Source organism: Meleagris gallopavo, chromosome 1 (assembly GCF_905368555.1).
Source record: "Meleagris gallopavo chromosome 1, MGAL_WU_HG_1.1, whole genome shotgun sequence".
Classification (NCBI taxonomy): Eukaryota; Metazoa; Chordata; class Aves; order Galliformes; family Phasianidae; genus Meleagris; species Meleagris gallopavo.
In genome coordinates this window covers 130,852,364-130,872,534 of record NC_139404.1, presented here as the reverse complement: position 1 = coordinate 130,872,534, position 20,171 = coordinate 130,852,364, and the positions used below count along the sequence as shown (strand labels likewise).

Genomic DNA, 20,171 nt, shown 5'->3' with positions numbered 1-20,171 from the left:
GCCCCCTCCACCGGCACCTCTATTCCCAACCACCCATCACCGCGTTTAAAGGACCCGTGCATACCGCGGGTCTCGACCCACCGCGCACATACGCGCGGACTTTACGTAGACGCATCCCGTAGGTGCTGCGCTTCGCACAGGTGCAACCCACGGCACAGCACGAGGGCACGCGTGAGAACCCCAAAAAACCCGACCGTGCCCCGAGTGCAAGTTGTCACCAAGTGCCGAGCCTGGGCCCGCCCCCCCGCGCCGGGCGGGCGCTGCGCGGACTCTGCGCGGGCGCAGCGCGCGCGGGGCGGGCGCCGCCTCGGCCGCGCTCTCGGCGCGCAGAAGGGAGGGAGGGAGGAAGGAGGTGCGGGGGGGAGCGGAGCGGGGCGGGAGCGGAGCACGGCCGCCAAGCCGAGCCGAGCCGAGCAGAGCCGAGCCGCGCCGCTTCCAAACGAGCGGTGTCACGATCTTTTTTTTTTTTTTTTTAAATATATAAAAATAATATTATTTAATTATTATTATTATTTAATTTGTTCCTTTCTGTTTGGAAAGCGGGGGCAGGTGGCGAGGAGGGGGTGTCCCCGCCCGCCGTGCAGTCGGGATGCGTCCCGGACGCCGGGCGGCTGCGGCGCAGTGGCGCTGAGCTGAGCTGAGCTGAGCTGAGCTGAGCTCACCATGGACAGCTTCGACTTAGCTCTGCTCCAGGAGTGGGACCTGGACTCGCTGTGGTAAGCGGCGGGCACGGGCTGGGGGGACACAGGATGGGCGAAGGGGAATGGAACCAGAACGAGGGGTGCGCGCTCACTGGAGGTGTGCAGCCATCGGGGGCTGCGATCATTTGGGGGCGGCGGTGCGTTTAGCGGGAGGGCAGCGATAAACGCGGGGTGTTGCACCAGTAGGGTGCAGCGTCTTGGGAGGGGGTGGGGGAAGGCATCACCGGAGGGGCTCCAGCAGGAGGGGGTGCAGCACCCCGAGGGACCCCCTGCCGCTCGCTCCCCTCCAAGAAGATGCCCCCTCCCCATCGGCTGCACCCCCAAATCATTCCTAGTGCCGCAGACACCCGCGTCCCCCTCGCACGCCCCTCTTCCCCTGCTTGGCCGCTCTCAGTGCCCCACTCCCTGCCTCCCCGGCCCCCCGCACCGCGTGCCCTTGACCTCCCCCGCGCCCCCCCGGCTGCGGGAGGGGGAAGCCCATTTCTAGAAATGTCATTAGCGGCAGAGGTGGGAAGCGCTGCCTATCCCCCACTGTTCCCCCCCCGCAACTCCCGGAGCAGCTGCCGAGTGCCGGCGGGGTGCGCGCTGCGAGGGAAAGGTGTGTGGGGGGGGTGGGGGGGTGGAGGAGGGGTGCGGAGTTCTGCCCCAAATCACGGCCGCGCGTTTCTCTTATTCGTGTTGTGATGTATTGCCACGCGTTGCGGGATCCCCCGTGTGTCGGCGGGCACGTTGTCCCCTCGGGGCAGGTGTCACAGACCCCAGCGTGGAGCTGCTCCCTGCCAAAGCCCTCGGGAGAGGGAGAGCCGCTGGGGCTGAGTAACGCTGCTGCGCGCTGATAGCGGGCGGCCCATAAAACTTTATATTGTGGTGGGAACTTGAAAAGAGTGCCTATCATGCAAAATTAGTTACTGCCCCATAAAAGTTTTTAATTACAGCCTTTCTGCCTGCGACACGAGTTAAGGTTATGTCCTCGTTTCAGTTATAAATACCAATGTTCGGTTTATATGCAACGCACAGCGTTTGTCTCAGGTCTGATTTTAAGCTTTTGGTCCATATGCACAGTTTAACAATTAAGTTATGTGGGATTTCTACTAAACAAGAGCAGGGGAAATAATACCTTTATGCGTTCAAATGCTTTTCCTTTTCTTGTTGAATGAAGATGAACTTCGGAGAGATTTGCTTTTTCCCAGCCAAAGCATGAGGACGTTCATCATCCATTCCCTGAGCTAGCTGTTGAAGTGATTACTGAATTTGAAAAGCCAGCAGTGTGACCCTGGAGAGCCAGGGCTTTGAGTCTGCTCCTCTATGACCCTTTGAGCATGTTTTCTGGCTGTTGTGGGGGCACTCGGAAGTGACCACGGTAGGCACAAAGATCAGGTGTGAGCCCAAAGAGACGTCAACCGTCTTCCAGCTAAGTGACATGCTTAGAAATGTCAGTATTGGTGTTAAGAGTGATCCTGTGCTTTCATAGATTTTTTTTCTGCTTGCTTTCCCTCTGTTGTTGCTGTGAGAAGCCGGGTTCAGCAGAAGGGCTTCAGATCGCAGTTAAAAGCTGCTCGTAGTAGCAGGCCCACGCTCCTTCCTGAGCTCTCACCCCTGTAACAGGGGGTGGGCCCCCAGATACTGAGCAAGGAGGTCAGGGGCTTCAACCCAGGGTTTGTAGGCTTGTGCTCCGTGGCCTTGGGTTGGAACATCCAAGATCACAGACAGGGAGGGTCTGCCACAAAGCAGTTGTTTTGGCACATGTTTCCAAACAGTAACTTTGAAAGTGGCACCAATTGAATTGAAAGAGAAACCGACAAAAGGCAGTGAGAACTTAGAGAGATGGTGTCAAGGAGCAGCTGCACCTGAGTGGGTGCCGTGTGACCAAAAAGGAAAATAAAATATAGCACAAAGATAACAAGCAAGTGCTCTGCAGCAAAGAGCGGCACTTAAGAGACTTAATTTTCTCTGCAGCAAGAATGAATGTTGTCCTTTATTCTTTGGAATGTAGCTATAATGACAATTTGTGCACTTAACTGATGACTGAAAATCCACTTTTTGCAGTATTTGGTGAACGTTTTGCTTAAGTGTGCAGTAATTAAATATTAACACGGTCTTCTCAAGCGTTTTTTTCTTTATTATTATTATTATTTGATATGTTCTTGGAAAATCAAAAGGGTGCAGGAAGAGTTTTCCAGATGAACAGAAGCACGCCGATCAATTCTCATTGATTGTTACTTTTATGCCGTTAATGAATTTGCTCTCCAATTAATACGTGCTATGTCTTTTACTCTGCCGTAACATCGAAAATGTAATAATGTGTTGTGTCAGGGCTGTAAGACAGCCTTTAACCAGTGAAGTGAAATGGGAGAATACTGTAAGCTCTTCTCTGCTAAGGAGCACTTTCCCTGGGTTTTATTTGTGCCATTAACACTTCCGCTTCCCAGTAAACTACAGTAATTCAAATAGTGATGGATGAGTACCATCTCAAATAGAAAATTCATCAGAATACACAGATCTGTGGCATAAACAAAACCCGTTTCCATGTGGTAAGCTCTTTCTTTATTTTTTTAGGTGGTCAAACCAACATCAGTTGGGGCTTCGTGACCTCTGAGTAACATGTCTGTCCCAAACACACAGCCCCACCTCCTGTTTGTCTATTTGTATCCAATATGTATAGACGGATTTGTCCAGGCTCGAGGATAGGTATTGTCCAATGTCATAATTTTGTGTTCATTTACACCAGACAAGAGATGGAAAATCTCCATTAGCAGTATGACATGTGCTGTTCCAGCATGTGCTGGAAAGCAGCGAATGAGGAGACCAAAGGACACGAGGAGTGGTTCTGTATTGTAGGTATTTGCATTGTTATTTGCTTTATTTAACAACCAAAATTCAGCCAGCCAAACTGTGTGCTTGGGCTCAGTGCACAGCCAGCCCTGGTGAAGGCCCATAGGTGATGTGTCCCCTTCCTCAATGCCTGTGTAAGACAGAAGCGTAAAATGAAGTATTTTCCCATTCATTAAAAACAATTTGCAGATTTATTTAAATCCTTACTGTGCCGTGTCAAACAAGAAGATAATTCTGAGCGTGACATGTTAGCCATTAACGAAACAATGTTTAGGTAAAAGAAGCCACATATGTAATCAGTGTATTTTTGGCACTGGTAATTCTAGGTATTCTGAGTTAGCATCAGTTCTGTAGAGGTTGGGTAGTTGTGTAAAAAAAATAATGCATAGCTGTAGAGCTTCCAAGCTGCAATCAATATCAAATGCCACAGCGTAAGGTGGCCCGGTGTGTCGTACAGACAACGTATTGAGTTACTGGCTCATTTGCTATCTTTGGGTCTGTTCCTGCTCCATTTGAAGTCAATGAGAGTTTTGTTTGGAAGTTGCTATTAACAAAAAGTGGCCAGACATCCAGCGCTCTTATAAATGAACCTTTTGTAATTTCTTGATCCCAGGTTGTCTAGCTTTTAGTCGCTACATTTCGTATTTGTCTAAATCAAGACTTTTATTTCGTGTTCTGCGGTGTTTAATAGAGACAGTTTTAGAAAGTGAATTTTACAAGTGCTTCTTCAGCCAAAGCAGAATCTCCAGATGTTTGTTTTTGGATCACAGTAAGCAGTGATTTCTTTTTGAGGTGAGGGTGTCACTCAAGTCATTGTCACAGTGGGGTAAGAGGCCAGGCCAGGCCGCCCATGTACAGACAGCACACAGCCATGATACCTCCCTCTCACAAAAAAAGTACCTACATGCCTCTTTTATGTCCCATCTCTTTTACAGCTCTGTTCTAGCCTATGTCCTGGACTTTGTCCCTTATTTCTTTTACCTCTCGGCCCCTTTCTACCTGTAACCCTGAAATCTCATTTGTCTCCTTATTGTCTTATCTCTGTGGTGCTTTCTGTTCTGCTTTCCTCCCAGGGTCAACTGGTGGTTACCACCTTCCCTTCACCAAGATCCTAGCTAAAAATTTGCTCTTCCTGTGATGATTGTACCTCGTGAGCAAACAATAACAAGTGTAATAACTATCGGCTGTTCCCTTCTCTTGTTTTCACAGCATGTTCTTTACTCCTGATGCCTGTTTTTCAGGCTATAAGCTCTTTGGGTCAGGAATTGCTTTTATTGTTTGAATTTTTTTTTTCAGTACAGCACTGAATAAATTGTATGTGCTAAACATAATAAGTATAAATAATAACAGCAAGCTTTTTCGTGGCCATAGTACTTTGTAAGCATCAGCTGTATAATCTTAAAAATACGTCTGTAGGACCATGTGAGCTCTCAGTTGCTGGATGTGATGTACCACATCTTCATCTGATATAAGCCCATAGAGTTCCACTGAGGCCAGAGGCTTTGATGTTTTGTATCAGATGAGGATCTGGCTTATTATCTCTGATTTACAGTACGCTCAGTAAACTTGCTTTAGGATTATTTTTTTTTAATGCTTTTTTTTTTTTTTTTTTCCTGATCAATGAGATGTGGATACATCAGTGCTACAGTGAATCTGCTTTTGCATCTCTCCATTAAGGACCATGAGCACTCAAACCCATAGGTGCCCATGTTTGAAGCATGAAGCTAACAGCTTCTTGGTCTTTCCTGATGGACTTGCAGATTTGTGTTTGAATGTGTTTTCCATGAAAAGCTGAGGCAGAAACCTCCTGAGATTATTAGAAGGCAATTCCAGAGAAGATGTGAAGTGTGTGCAGTGTTTAGATTCACAGAATCATTATGGTTGGAACGATCACTTAGATCACCTCATCCAACCATCAAACCATCACCACCACCACCACATTTCACTTTTTTTGTGAAAATTCTGAGGAAAATACCAGGTTTATTAAAACTGGTGGAGGAGATATATGAACTATGAAGGAAAAAAAAGAAAAAGACACAGAAGCAATACAGGTTATGGGCACATCTTTCCTGTCATCCATATATTAGGAGCAACATCATACTCATCTCTGCAACACCATCATTAAAAAGCAACTGCTTAATTGCAAGGTTTTTAACCTCGTGTAATGAATTAATCCATTTCCTAGTCAGATTTATGACTATGAAACAACAAAGCGTGGATAAAAAGAATTCCAGCAATTATTCACAACATATGTTCAGAGATATCTGAAAGTCTGGTTATAACTTTATTAACAATAGCAGTTATAAAAGAAAATCAATAGAAATGAAGAAAAAATTACATTAACTACAGCTAGAAAACAGGGAGGTTAAATTCTGTCTGAGATGGTATGTATCTCACCTAACAGTGAACAAATAATAACTTGGAAGTGACATCCTCACAAAATGAGATATCAAAAAAATTGTAATTTCCATGAGCCCCAGAGACAATGTCTTTGTGCATGGGCTGGTTAGCTGTAAGGCTTATTCCAGCTGAAAACTACAAGTTGCTTTGTGAAAAACTGAAAGTAGAAGCGAGGAAAACTGTCAGCTTCCTTTGTTTGGAACAAGACCGTCCCTGCGGCAGCTCTGCCCTGCTGCTTTGTGGGAATTGCCATGCCCAGGGCTGGCTTCATGGATGCCGTCTGCTGGGGAGGCCAGAGGAGCTCACCCCAGCCTTGCTGACTTTATTGCTATGCCACCTTCCTGCCCAAGTGTCCCTGCTGGGAATCCAACCCAAAGGGACCGTGGGGTCAGGAGTCAATTCCCACTTTGCTGTGTGTTTGGGGTGGTTTATCTGGTGATCATCTTGCACTGGCTTTCAAAACTTTCTGCTGTTTTCTAGTGGAAGCTGCACGTTTATTCAGAAAGTGAACGCTCTGCAAATACCATTGGGTGGCTGAAAAGCACTGTTCCATTAAACATCTGAAAAAGGGGAGCAAATCAGCCATATATGGGAGAGTGTTTGCAACATTACCAGTGGGATAACTAACTGATCTTCTGTCTGCTGAAATCGATGTTAGGACACTGATTGTGCTTGCTGCCGCTGCCTAAGGTCTCAGGAGAGCCAAAATGGACACTTGTAGTTAAATACTCAGGTAATAACCTATATAATTTCCGAATAATTTGTGGGTAGCAACGAATTCATACTTAGGAGAAAGAGTGAATGAAGTGTAACAGCAGTTAAATGAACACAATGGCACCTATTAACATTCTGCGCTAAACATTTTCTATGTCTTTGCAGAGGTAAAAATGCATGAGAGAGCTGCTTGTGTTCCTCTCTTACAGCTTGGTATCTCAGCTTTCCCAGTACCTTAAACAAACAAAAAGTATGTGTTAGTGACTTAAGTTGACTGCATTTTATTCTCTTAGGAAGATGTTAACCTGCATGCATGTACCAAGTACCAGGATATGATGTATCTTGGGAAATGTGACAGTTGGAATGCAATTTAAACTTATCCTCAGAGATCCTTTACGTTCGTTTTTTCTTAAATAAATTAGTTCCAATGCAGCAGCGGTGGCCTCGGCAGTCAGGAAACACTTAAAATTGTGCAGGAGAGACCAGAAATCTCTGCTAAGAAGCTTTTTGTTGCTGTGCTTTGTTTCTCAATAAAGATGACCCACAACTGCAAGTATTTAAAACTGAAAACAAGAGGGTTGTATTTGACAAAGCCACGCAACTTCTTAATGTAACCCAGTCTTTCCTTATGGTTGTTTTCACATCTTTGGGACCAAAGAAAGAGTCCTTTGTGGCTCAGCCTCATTTGACTGAATGGCAAAACTGGACAAATAGAGGATGAAGGCAGTATCCTCTTACACTGCGTATGTTTTGATTGCTTTGAGGGGTGATCAATTCTTATTGCGTGTATGACAGATGAGTGGGACAGGAGGGAGAAACATTGGTGAAGTATGTATTCGTAGGGATCTGATATAGAAGTCTTATCAGCCATGCTCTCTCCTACCATCCATCTCCCTGTTTCTAAACTTGCTTTGGTCTCTGTGAAGGTTTTGGAGAGCCTGTTCTGAGGCGTGGGCATTGGCCCTAATCCTCCTTGGATATCCTAATCCTCCTCAGTGTGAGTTTGAATTTTGCTCTGATGTTGCTGGATGGTGCCTACCTGCTACCTGGCACTGAGAGAAGGTAGATTCTTTCTTTGTTATCAACTACTTCTGACTGACCGCAAGGGTTCGACTCTCGGGTCTGTGGATTATGGGAGGGAATGACATAATTTTAATGTATCTGTGCTCTGTCTTAGCACAGCAAGTGCAGTAGATGGTTGAAGCTCAATCCAGAACAAATGAATGAATTGTGTTCTCAGAGATGCTTTGGAGAAGACAATGCTGTTGGTATGCATCCAATAGAAGAAACATTTTTACATTTTTTTGTTTCTGAAGCAGTCAGCAAGGGAACCTGTCATGTCATCAACTGTTTTTAAAGGACAAAGTAACAATAAAAGCTAAGTGTGCTTTTTTTCATTTTTGTTTGGCAAGGAGAGTATAACATTTTCTCCAGGATGATGACCTTGAGTTAGCTAAATGTCACCAGTTTAAAGAGCAAATTAATGTTACAATGTGCTTTGTTTGTGGTTAGGTTTGAAGGCTGACAGGAATTTCTTAGTACAAAAGGAGATTGTGTGCTATTCCATTTATTTAGGCTCCCTGCAAGAAAGCCACCATGATCCCAACTGATCTGAATTAGTATTACCACATTGCCTTGCGTGTTTGGAGATAGCAATGTGTTTGCAGCTATCTTATAGTTCTCTACCCCTTTTCACTGCATAGATCGCTCCAAAAGGGCTATAGGAGTTTACATTTTTTTCTTGATTATTTCTGATTATGAAAATCTGTTCCAATATCGTAGCATTGGAAGGAAAAGTGTACATATTTCCAATATGTGTGTGTTAATGTATTTCTGCCTATTTACTTCAGCTGGTTCTGCAGCATCTGAGGTAAAATGGCAATGAGATAACCCCATGAAAGGAAAGTATAAAAAAATGCAGTTTCTGCAGATGCACGTTGGCTTTTGTAGATCCAAGCAAGGTGTCTTTTACAACACTCTTCACGAACCTCCTCGCCTGGGTGCATGGCTGTGTGAACATGATTACATACTATGGTGGTAGAAATGCAACCTTTTTTTTGTTGTTGTTCTTAGAAGTAGCAGTATCTTGAACTAATTACAGCTGATATAAAGCACATTTAAGGAAACCCATTAGAGGAGAATTAGAACTAGAGCAGATTAGCTAGTCTTTAATGGCCTTGACTGTAGATCTTTTGATGCCTTAGTAGCTTTTCTAACACTCATTGCTCATCTGTCTTGACTAAATGACTGAGGAGCTTCTTTCAACTCACAGTCTGGTTGTAATGTGAAAAAAATTGCTGTTTTCAGCTGAAAAAATGATTATCTGGGAAGGTAAACTATACCAAGTCCTGTGCTACGTTTGCTGTTGAGATTTAAAGCATTATTTTACTGCTCGATATGACTGTATAATAGAAAGAGCAATCTCTAATATGCTTCCTCATAGCTATTAATTATTTACTTTCTTGAAATACAGATCATAGACAATTCTACATAACTTTCCTTCTTACAGACTTTCTAGTCTCTGCCTTTATTTTTGTATGCTTTGCCAATGCCTGTAAATTCATTCTCACTGAAAGGGGAAATTAGTAATTTAGATTATTGCAGCTATTTCATAATTAATTAATTTCAATTTAAAACAATCAAGTAATGCCCATCCATTGTTCCGTGTGCTTTTCTGAAGCAATAAGATTCACAGTATCAAAATAAGTTCCAGATGGAGGTGCATACTTTATAATTGGAGAAAAAGAGACCTTTTCAAAAACCTGAAAAGTCCTGCCCTGATCAAAACAAAATATTACACTTAAGCACATTTTTCAAGTTTTGAGCTTCTATTTTAAGAATTACTTAATGGTACCAATCTGACATGTTATGTTGTATGTTAACTTACACATAGAACTATAGAGTGAGAAAAAGGGTGATGCATGAGTGTTTATTCATTTGTTTCCTCAAATACTTCTGGCATCTGTTAAAATGTAACAAGGCTTAGCACATTTTTCCATTTTGGCACCTTGTTTTCTATGAAAAAGAGAAATATTTGCAATAATAAATCATCTCTCTGCTAATAATCAATAAATAACATGTTCTCCTGAGGGGAAAAAAAAATAAAAAGTACGGTAAAATGAAATGAAAAGTGTTGAGTAGAAGGAAAGATGATCAAAATGGAACTGTGAAATTCCGTACATTCCTATGCCTTAATAAACATTAGGGTTTGCAGAGGAACTTTTAATACAGCAGTTTGCAATAGGAATTAAAAGTCTTTTTTGAACACGAAAGACACTTAGGTAAGAGATTTCTATTATGTAAATGTTACTGTTATTGGCGATAGCCCATTATAAAGAAACACTTTCTATTCCAAAAAGCATTTACAAATAATGGGATAGATGCTGCAATTTGTAGTCCTGACTTGGACAACTTTCTCTTTGAAGTCAATGGAAGTTTTGCTTGAATAAAGGTGGAAGGAATTAGCCCATTCATTATTATCTGAATTACATCAAGAGCTGACTGCTAAACAATAAAATCATGATTCATAACATAACGGCTTCACTTAATTCTTTTGTAGTCTTAATATATCTCATTATATGGTACTTCTGTTCTTTCGTCTCTGTGCAGTATTCAAATTAATAACAACCACCTTTACATAACTGATGGTTAGACGTGTTTTGCTGCCTTAGCAAGATCAAAGGATTTTATATACCCTTTTTGGATAGATACCAAGGCTAGGGTGATCAATCTCTTCTGTAACCATTAAGCACAGTATAAATATCTCAGGGTACCCAATTAGACACAAGTGGTTTGCCAGATGCTGAGAGCATCACCAGTTGTCAAGAGCTTCCCAAGTCTGTGGGGCAGCCCAGAATTTATGAGGGATTAGCGGTGGTCTGAGTTGTCACTGTGCTGATTTGTGCTCTTTCAGCTGTGCCCTGCTGTAAGCTGCCAGTATGATGTGTGGAGATAAGGTTCAAGCGGCAGATAGCTCACTCTCTTCCAGGCACCTTTGAGCGGGAAGAGGCAGGAATGGATGCTGGTGCTCCGAATCTTCTCCTCCCAATGACCTGGGAAGAGTTGGGGGTTAGACTGTGAGAGACAGCCGGGTTGGAAGCGGAGAGGGGAGGGCCTAAGAGAAGACTGAAGAGAACTGCTCAAGAATAGTGACCACCAAAAAGGCTTTAAACCAAAGTTGGAATTAACCCCTCACCAGGAAGCCATCTGTAGCCCTAGGGCTTTAAGAATTCTTTTTATCTGGAGATGTAATTGAAACAAGATGTGTAACAGCTGCAAGATGTCAGGTTTGTCAAAGGAACTAGAAAAATGAATTCTCTGACACGCAGCAAAGTAACCTATAGCTAAAAAAAAAAAAGAAAAAAAAAGATATAAATTATCACTTGTGTTAAAGAGAAGAAGGATAAAAGGAAAATAGTAAAATAAGAAAAGTTGTGGTTAATAGTGGAGCATGGATAATTTGAATTTAAACTGCACTGAAGGTTTCCAGAAGAAAAAACAAACAGCTTAAATGTTCACTCCAACAGAAACAATACGGAAACTGCTCACATCCCTGTTGTAACCAGTATTTCACTGAGGAACTGAAATGGTTGGTGCTCTGCAGGAGAGGGCAGTAAGTGATATTTTACCCTTCTGCCCGCTGCTGTTGTTACTGCATCACTATTGTGACCCTGCACATAGCGGGAGGGTTGAAACTAGATGATTGTTATGATCCTTTTCAACCCAGGCCATTCTAGGATTCTATGGTTCTATGATTCTATGATTTCCTGTGCTTGGTGCTTTGCAGAGCAAAAAGCTGGTCGTGGGATCAAAAACTTTGCAGACAAATTGGAAGACAAAAGACCATAATGAATATATGCAAAACTGGTCAGGAAGGAAAGATGGGGAGTGTTATAATCAGCCAAACAAACAGTGGTCACAGCAAGCCACCATCCTGACAGTGCTGCCAGATGCTGGATTGTGGACATGATAGGAAGAAACAGGACTTTCTAAGCAACAACCTCAAAAGGAACAATGATGGGATTTTGTGCATGTTTATAAGGGTTTCTCCCAAGCATGAGTGACACCATAAGGATAGCCTGAGGTGTTAGCTGGGAACTTGGAGAGTGAATTGCCCGAATGGGCCAACTGAAGAATAGAGCCAGCTTTCCTGTTATGGCTTTTTGGAATAATGTTTCCTAATTGTAGGTCCTCGGTCATGAGGTCGTGTGAGAGCTGGTGAAGAGCTGAAAAGAAAAAGGGGCATAGTCAGAGTATCCTGCCTAGGAAATGCTTTTTGCTGCAGCGTTCCAGCTGGAGCTGGTCTTCTGTTATGAAGTCCAAGTGTGCAAGCTGACATTCACATAGCAGCAGCAAAATGGTCCTTAGCAAAGCCCTCAGTAGATGGTTTAAGAGACAGTCAGTTACTCACTGTAGTTCAGGGCTACAGTGATCCAAACAGGTAAAAGTTACAGCTTTGATTTGAGTTGGAAGAGACCTTAAAGATTATCTAGTTCCAACCTCCCTGCCGTGGTTTCTTCAGGATTTCCTGGTGCAGTACTGTGTATCTCAGTGCTGTGGAGTTATCTGTGGGAAGATTGGAGCCCGAGGTCATATGAGATCAAAGGCAATGAGAGCATGTGAGCCATCCCTTCCTCTACCAAATGACGTAAACAAATGCCACCTCTGTGTACATGATGCTGCAACCTGCAAAATATCCTAGAACAGCCTCTGTGGACTGGTGTTGAAAGTAACTCCTCAGGGCTGAGCTTACTGAAACGGTAATAACTATTGGGTATTATTCAGGGCATCATCAGAATACACATTACACCAGTGGGAACTAATTAAACATACTTCTTGCAGTAGTGCTATGGAGTAGCTGCAGTACTGCTGCTTCAGATCCTGTAGTCGCACCTGGATAGCAGTACAATGCACACAAATTCCCAGTTTTAGAAATGAATTGGAAACACACCTCTCATACATTCTTTTCTGTTCAAAAGAAAATGGAAATCTAATTTCTGAGCAAATATGTAACTCAGGTGCTCTCTTTTCCTCAACTCATATTCAAATGCAAAATCAGCTAATAAAATTTCAGTGCTGCTTTTACTGTAATTTGGTTGGCGGAAGAAAAGTCATCTGTTAAAGCTCAAGTCATTGTAACTCATTAGGTGCTAATGGATCTGCACCGTGGAACAGGAACAGGCTAGCTCTATTGAAATGCTGCTAGTTCACCTTTATGTTCTCACAGTTGCCTCCTGAGGATTGAAAGTACAAACAAGTTTTCTCACAATAGCTGTAAGAGTATACTGAAGTAGTTGCATTTGCTTTATCCCAGAAGTCATTGTCTGCACTCAGAGAAGTACAAAACCAAAGTGAATCCAGAAATTTGAGTATGGATCCTGTATTTCCTCCTTGGAAATCTCAGGAGAAAAGTTTGTCTGCTCACAGATGTCCCATGTATGTGCAGTAAATCTAACAAATTCTGAATGTGCCGTCCTTGCTGCACCTGGTAATAAGCCATGGTAATAAATCAGGTGATCTGCACATGCATAATAAATCTGATGTACCTGAATGCAGGCATGCAGGATGGACATGCTGTGCACAAACTGGCTGGTTTCCAGGTCTTCTGGATGTCAGGCTTCCGCTGTGATGGACTTGCCTGGGATTCCCAGCAGAATTGCTGACTTCTGCTCTTGTCAGAATTTCCAGGGCATGTCCTGGAGGATTGGCACATGTGGGAGACTAAAACCACGAGCACTGTTTTTCACAGTGCCCGTACTCATTCAAACTAGACTATTATCCTGAGAATGTAAACAACCGTGCACCCATAAAGATGCTCTCCCTGACAGTGTAGGCAGATTTGCAAATTATACCTCAAAACGCTACAAGTTTAAATTCAATTCTCCATCTGATTTCTTTGCATGAAAGTTTTGTAGGTGTCAGGTGAATGCTCCTAACTCAGAGCATCGGGATCCTGAGTACATCACTTTGTTTTTTCAGGAGAGCTTTAGCTTAAGAGCTGTGAATGTGTGGGGACCATCCCAAGGGTGGTGGTGGTCTGAGTCTCCTTAGGAGGTCAGAGATTGGAGCCTGGTAGGCCCACACTGTGATTCTTCCCCCATGTCTGAGGATGTTCAAAAGTGGAGATACTACAGAGGACCAAGGGTTTCTCTCTGCCCTGAATGAAAGGTAATGTAGCAGTGGTTTTGCAGATGCTTTCCTCTCCTCTTTTGATTTTCCTACGCTCCAGACTCTGAGGCTCTGTTGGGTGCAGGGACTCAACAGAGTGTTTCAGGTTAACAGTGAATGACTTTTCCCAAGTCTTTGTTTTGGAAAAACTGGGATTGTTTCATTTTCACTTAATATTTTCAAGTTTGGCAGTTCAGCCAACTACTCTCCCCAGTGCTGTCTTGAGGTTTTCAAGAAATGCATATGTGGGACTTAGGGACATTGTTAGTGGGCATGGTGGGGATGAGCTGATGTTTGGACTAGACAACCTTAGTAGTCTTTTCCAACCTTAATGATTCTATGATTCTATAATTCTATGTGAGCTATTTTATCATGATTCATGGGGCCCAGAGTCAGGTTGGTTCTTGCAGATTTAAACATTTTCCTAGGTAAATTATTTTTGAGCAATGAGAGAATTGCTTGTTATCCTAGCCATCCTATTGCTGAAAAGTTAAGAAAATATCAGAAAGAATGCAAAGTTATCCAAGAATGATTAAAGTGAGACCTCCCCTTTCTGTTCTATTTCTTCTATCTGTTCCTATCCTCAGAGTTTTCTTCTGCTAATGGAAGCTTTTTGGTTTTATTTATTTATTTATCTTTAATCTGAATGAGAGCAGGAATGAGCCCCATTGAGAAATAGCAGCAGAAGGATTGCAACTCTGCCCAGATGAGTGCTTGCTTTACCCCCACCTTTGCATTCATTTGAAAGGAAAAGATCTCACACCTGCAAGACGGGGCGAATGATTTTACAAAAACGAAAGCATTACTGTTTTTGCTTTCTCTGGCAAATAAGCCTTCTTTACCATCATGATATGGGCTGCATTGAAATGAAACCAGAGACTATGTTGGATTGTAAATCACTACATTTGTGTGTAAATAAGGAGTACACACAGGGCAGAGATGCTAGCGTGATTTCAATAAACCAGAAAGCCTTTAAGATATTACCATACCCTACTGAGTTATAGTCACATTTCTCCCCAGGACTTTCTCTCAGTGGTTTTCTGTGCCAATTCAGGACATTGCCTTTAAGCTAATTAGCAATTCTGAACAAAGTTGGAGGGAATTCATGTTTTCCTTCAGCTGGGCGACATGCTTATCAAGACAGCTACCTCCAGTCTGATGCAGCAGGCTGCCAACAGACTTGTCACAATTTATGAAAAGAGTTTGTGGTGGAGATGGAAAGTATAATGAAAACCACATCCACCAATTAAACACCTACATTTCCATTTGAAGTCCAAACAATGGATTACTTTCCTTTAGCAAAAGAGATTTCTCAAATCAAAGCAACTCGTAGAAGCGATATAAATTAGGAAGGGAGCTTTAAGTAGATTTTTAATGAATCTTTGGCAAGATGAAATAGTGAGGCATGATGCATTCATGAATATGATCTGCTTGAAAATATTCAGCTCTCGGCAATCAAGCAAAAGTAAAGCAACCATTTTTGGGACATGATCTGGTCATGTCTTCAATAGATACGTTATCAGCTTTTTTTCCAATAGGCAAAGAGCATTCTTGATGCTTTCCCTAGTGCGTGATACATAGTTTGAATATCAGAAAATTACCATTGGTCAAATTTTTAAAGTGAGCAAAAACTGACCTCTTAATAATGGCAAAATATAGAAGAGGATCTTCAAAAAACACAATGAACTTGTCAAGCTGAAATCAGATGATGAAGTAGAGCCAAGAAATGACACATTCAGCAGAACTGCGGATAGAATTGTAGCAACAAGAGCTTTGGGAGCTGTTTTCTCTGAAGAAAATCACTGGTATCAAAACATTTCATTCCAGGGACACAGAAGAACAGAACAGACACTTCAGAGAAAGAGTGTCAAAATTAATTTTACATAATTTTACTGTCAACACTCAATTACTAGACAGTTGATACAGACCAGATGCAGTGAAAGATATTGCAAAAATACACAGCGTGATGATAAAAACAAATGGTATTATTATTAACACTGGGGTTGTATTTATCTCAAGTGATGCTCTGAGATTTTTTGGCACCACTTACACTGAGCATCGCGTCAGTAGGTCTGTAAAGAGTTTGGCTGTGTTCACAGGGAACAACACCCGAGTCCACCAGCTTTGTCCCATATTTTTGTCTGGAGGCTAGATGTATTTTATCTTCTGTGCTCAGCATCACATGAATACAGCCATGCTTCTACTAGACCTAGGCCCACAGTGCTCTACGTGAAGGCCCCTTTCAGTCTCTGCCCCATTGAGCTGTGTCTACATGTGCAAAGCTCCCCAGAAGGATGTGGGCCAGGGGAACCTTTCCAGCAGGCATGTGCTCTGTGTGTTTTATGCTGCCAGTGTATCAAATGATGTACTTCTTTGGGAAACTGCTATATGCATTTCCAACCTTTTTCTTGCCAGCTGGGACACCTGACAGGCTGACAAGGAAAGGGTTTGAACCAAGCTTCTCTCTGAGACTTCATTTTCTAAGGATGGTAGAGAGTCAGTAGATCATTCATTGTAAAGTACTTCAGGCAGTAAGGCATCTAAACCTGAAGTCTGTGATCTGAGATGTGTGGCTGCTAAGAAAGGCAGGCAGTTAAGGCAGGAGGCACAGTTTTATTGCTTATGAGGAGCACACATTAAGGGAGCACAGAAGAATCTTAGGTCTGAAGTCTACAGAAAAAGCAAGCAGCTCTGGGAGGTCAAAGTGCAGCACATAATCCACAAAGGATGACTGTTAGCAGCTTGGAGACATACCTAGGTTGGAAGATGAATGGGTTACTAACATACTAGCTACCTACCTGAACCACTAAAAATCACTTTGATTATATCTGTCATTTAATATGCCTAACGATCACAACATCAGCCAAAAACAACTCTCAGTTGTTTGGAGACTAGGATTTGATTTTATTTGCATAACGAAGTACTACAGGCTTATGCCAGGAGGTTAATTTAGCTGGTCATGTACCACCTAAGCAGATCCTTACTTCAGCTTTTACAGCTTGTAAGGACGATATAACATAATGGTTTATGTGCACAGTGTGGTCAGAATTAACTTACTGAAATCACAGAATCATAGAATTGTATGAGTTGGAAAAAACCGTGAAAGGTCATCTAGTCCAACTCCTCTGCAATGAGCAGGGACACCTACAGATGGATCAGGTTGCTCACAGGCCTGTCCAATCTGACCTTGGATGTCTCCAGGTACATGGCATCCACCACTTCTCTGGGCAACCTGTGCCAGTGCTTCACTACTCTTACTGTGAAGAACCAACTTCTTTATACCCAATCTCCCTTCTTCCAGTTTGAAACCCTTTCCCCTTGTTCTATCAGAACAGACCCTGCTAAAGAGTCTGTCCACTTCTTTCTCATAGCTCCTCTTATAAATCTCCAGTGCAGAAACCCTACACAACCCAACTACGTACTGAGTTTCCTGGGAGAAATGCACTTATCTCCAGTCTCCTCCCATTGTCTAACTGAAATGCCCAGGAGTGTGCACAACTCAAGTTATGTCTACTGCTTTCATGGCAGAGTCTATTCACAGCAAAAACGAAGTTCTCTTTGACTCCTTCCTTTGGCAGGCACAGGGTCTGGCTCCCATGGGTACTGAGAACCTCGTTTTTGGGTGCTGGCTTCTCCCCATCTTCAGTGTGGGAATTTTGGCAGCCAGTGCTGTGAATTACATTCTGGGAGCTGGGTGCGTAACTCTGCCCCAAGCTGTGCAGCTCGTCACAATACCTGAGTCTTTTAGAAGAAGTTTGAGGTCTTAATGTCATTATATTTATTAAGTTTAATGTTTCCATGCCAGATTAATTGAAGCCAGCTGCTTCTCTCTAGTGAGGACTGGTAAATGTTTTTTTCAGAGGAGACAAGGATGTTTGTCTCATCTTTTGGATTTTCAGAGAAAGAATGTTTGTCCAGAAAATGTACCCAGTTTTGTTGTTAATACTGAGATGTTCTAAAAAGAGAAGATAATTCTCACCTAATCTAATCTATTTAGAGTATGTCAAGAGAGCCCATTACTGGTGTCTGAGTGACAAATGAAGGTCTGGATTGCACCTGCTAGGTATGTGTCTGGGGAAAAGGCATGTGCAGCTCATAAGGATAAAGGCATGCGTGTCCTCATGCTCTCATGCAGGAGCTATCCCCTCTACACATTTTTCTGGTGAGACATATAATAATTATGTTATCTGACAATAGGTCAGATTTCTAAAAGAATATCAATAACTATAGGCCTGCTTATATGTGAGAAGGCAAAATACATGAGGACGTAAACTGAGTAGCCTGCTGTACAGTCTGCAGGGTGCTGGCATTGGTATGTGGAAAATTGCACACATATGTGCCATTATTTAACTGAATTTACTTATATAGATGTAAAATATAGCTAACATAATGTACCAAATTATAGGCATTTCTTGTAAGAATGAGAAGTGTCACTATACGGCAGTCAAAATTAGTGGCTCCTATCCAGGTTCTGAAGATAGCCTTTGTCTCTAATTGGCAACTCCTGTCATCCTCCTGAACCTGGTGCAGACATGAGCATGATGCACAGATTTCAGCGCTAGCAATAGCAGATGATTTCTTTCTAGAAAGAAGATGGGGACAAACAATCATCCTGTTCTGTTCCTTTCAGGGAGAACGTCTCTCTCTGTTCCTGCTGCAGTTGCTTGTTCCTCAGAGCCAGTCACAGCAAACAGCATTTAGCAAACAGTTTGAGATTTCACACCTAAGGCTTCATCATCTCACCTGTAACCACCTCTGGACCATAGTAGGGAAGTCTCTGGCTTGTCCAGCTTTCTACCTCTCTGTCAGCCTTTTACATAAGCTCCACTGACAAGTAAAGTCTAAGACCAAGCCTAGGAGGGTGCTGTGTGCTGTGCCACAGGGGAAAGGAATATGCAGTGTACAGGATACAATATCCAGTATTTTCTCATCGGTGAGAAGGAGGAAGGGAGATGGACAGCAGCAAAGCTTCCTCATTCACCCTTGTGCTGTTGGAGGGCTTCTTAGGGCAGGCAAACTTTTTTGCTGGTCAGAACTGTCTCTGGGAGCACATGGCAGAATAGAGAATCTGGCTGTTAGCATGTATCCTCCCTAGATCCCAGCTTGCATTCATGGATGCTGGTTATTTCTGGAACCGGGTAGAGTGCAACATGTATACATTAGTAAAATCAAGTCCTTATGCTGTTCAGGAAAAATTGGCTCTGAGCTGTATAGCTAAAAAAGCTATCTGTCTGAGCTACTTAGAATACTGCACAGTTTTTGCCAGCTGAATAAAACCGATAGAATTTCTATGAACAGAAAGCTTTTGACAACAGTCTTTGAATTATGAGTGGCAAGAACCATTCTCTTCATTTTTAACTTCTAACCTATGATGTATAACGTAGCCCTCATTTGAGGATAAGAGGTTAGTATCTTATTGACTTCGCTTTAAATTGCATTTCATTGTATTAAAGAGTATTTGCCTTTTTTTTTTTTTTTTTTTCCTATGAAGCTATATATACTGTAATGGATGAAACATTTGACTTGCACATAGCTCTAAGGCTAGACTTTGGAAAACATTCAGCTACAAAGCTAAGATGATATTTAGTGAAAATATCCCAGAAAATTATGATTTTACAATTATCTTATTGGTAGTTTGATTTTAATGTAGTTTTGCTGATAGCTACCTTCGTACTTAAGGATTGTAAATTAATTAGACATACTGTTTCATCTACTCAAGAGGCAGGAGAAGAGCTGAGCTAATAGCTATGGGAGTGCTGCACCAATTTGAGACTGAGGCTAAAATGACATGATAGACGGAGAGGTTAGTCCTCTTCCGAGGTTGTCACTCCTGGTCACATTTTAATGTGAATTTATTGAACTGAAAGAGGTTAAAGAGGTAATTCTGCACAAGAAGAGAGAAATTTCTAACATAAAATGGAACTCATCAATAGTCTTGGTGTCTGTAGGGAGTTGTCAGATTCCATAATATTAACCATGTAATTAACAGGATATATAAAGTGATGTGCTTTCAAATAATTTATATTTCAGATGCCTTTCGATGTGCTAATAATACCTCTTCTTTTTTCCTCCAGTCTCTTGGAATCACTGCATTTCTTTTTTTTTCTTTTTTTTTTTTTTTCTGTATAAAAACCCTCCACATCTATCAGAGAGTTCTAACTAGAGCTCATTCCCAAGGGTGACTTAATGGACAAAGTATGGATAAATCCACATGACAAATCCACTTTGCAATATGGCACAGCTGGCATTCTCTGCTCAAGTTCAGCTCTCAAATAAACTTGTGTGGAAACAGCATCGATGCAGAGTTCAGGTCAGTGCATATTGCTTCATTGTGTCCTGGAAATGACCCCTCCTACT

The 20,171-nt window shown here is 42.4% G+C and overlaps 1 protein-coding gene across 6 annotated transcripts in view; it reads left to right on the top strand.

Annotated features, from left to right (window-relative positions):
• The first annotated feature begins 522 nt into the window (after positions 1-522).
• The window catches only part of AFF3 (ALF transcription elongation factor 3), a 324,699-nt gene continuing 305,050 nt past the window's right edge, over positions 523-20,171 (top strand). For all 6 annotated transcript variants that reach the window (XM_085214002.1, XM_085213991.1, XM_085213982.1 and 3 more), the window contains exon 1: positions 523-716. In XM_085214002.1, the coding sequence (XP_085070128.1) occupies positions 664-716 (53 nt within the window). In that variant the 5' untranslated portion in view covers positions 523-663. The remainder of the gene's footprint in view (positions 717-20,171) is intronic.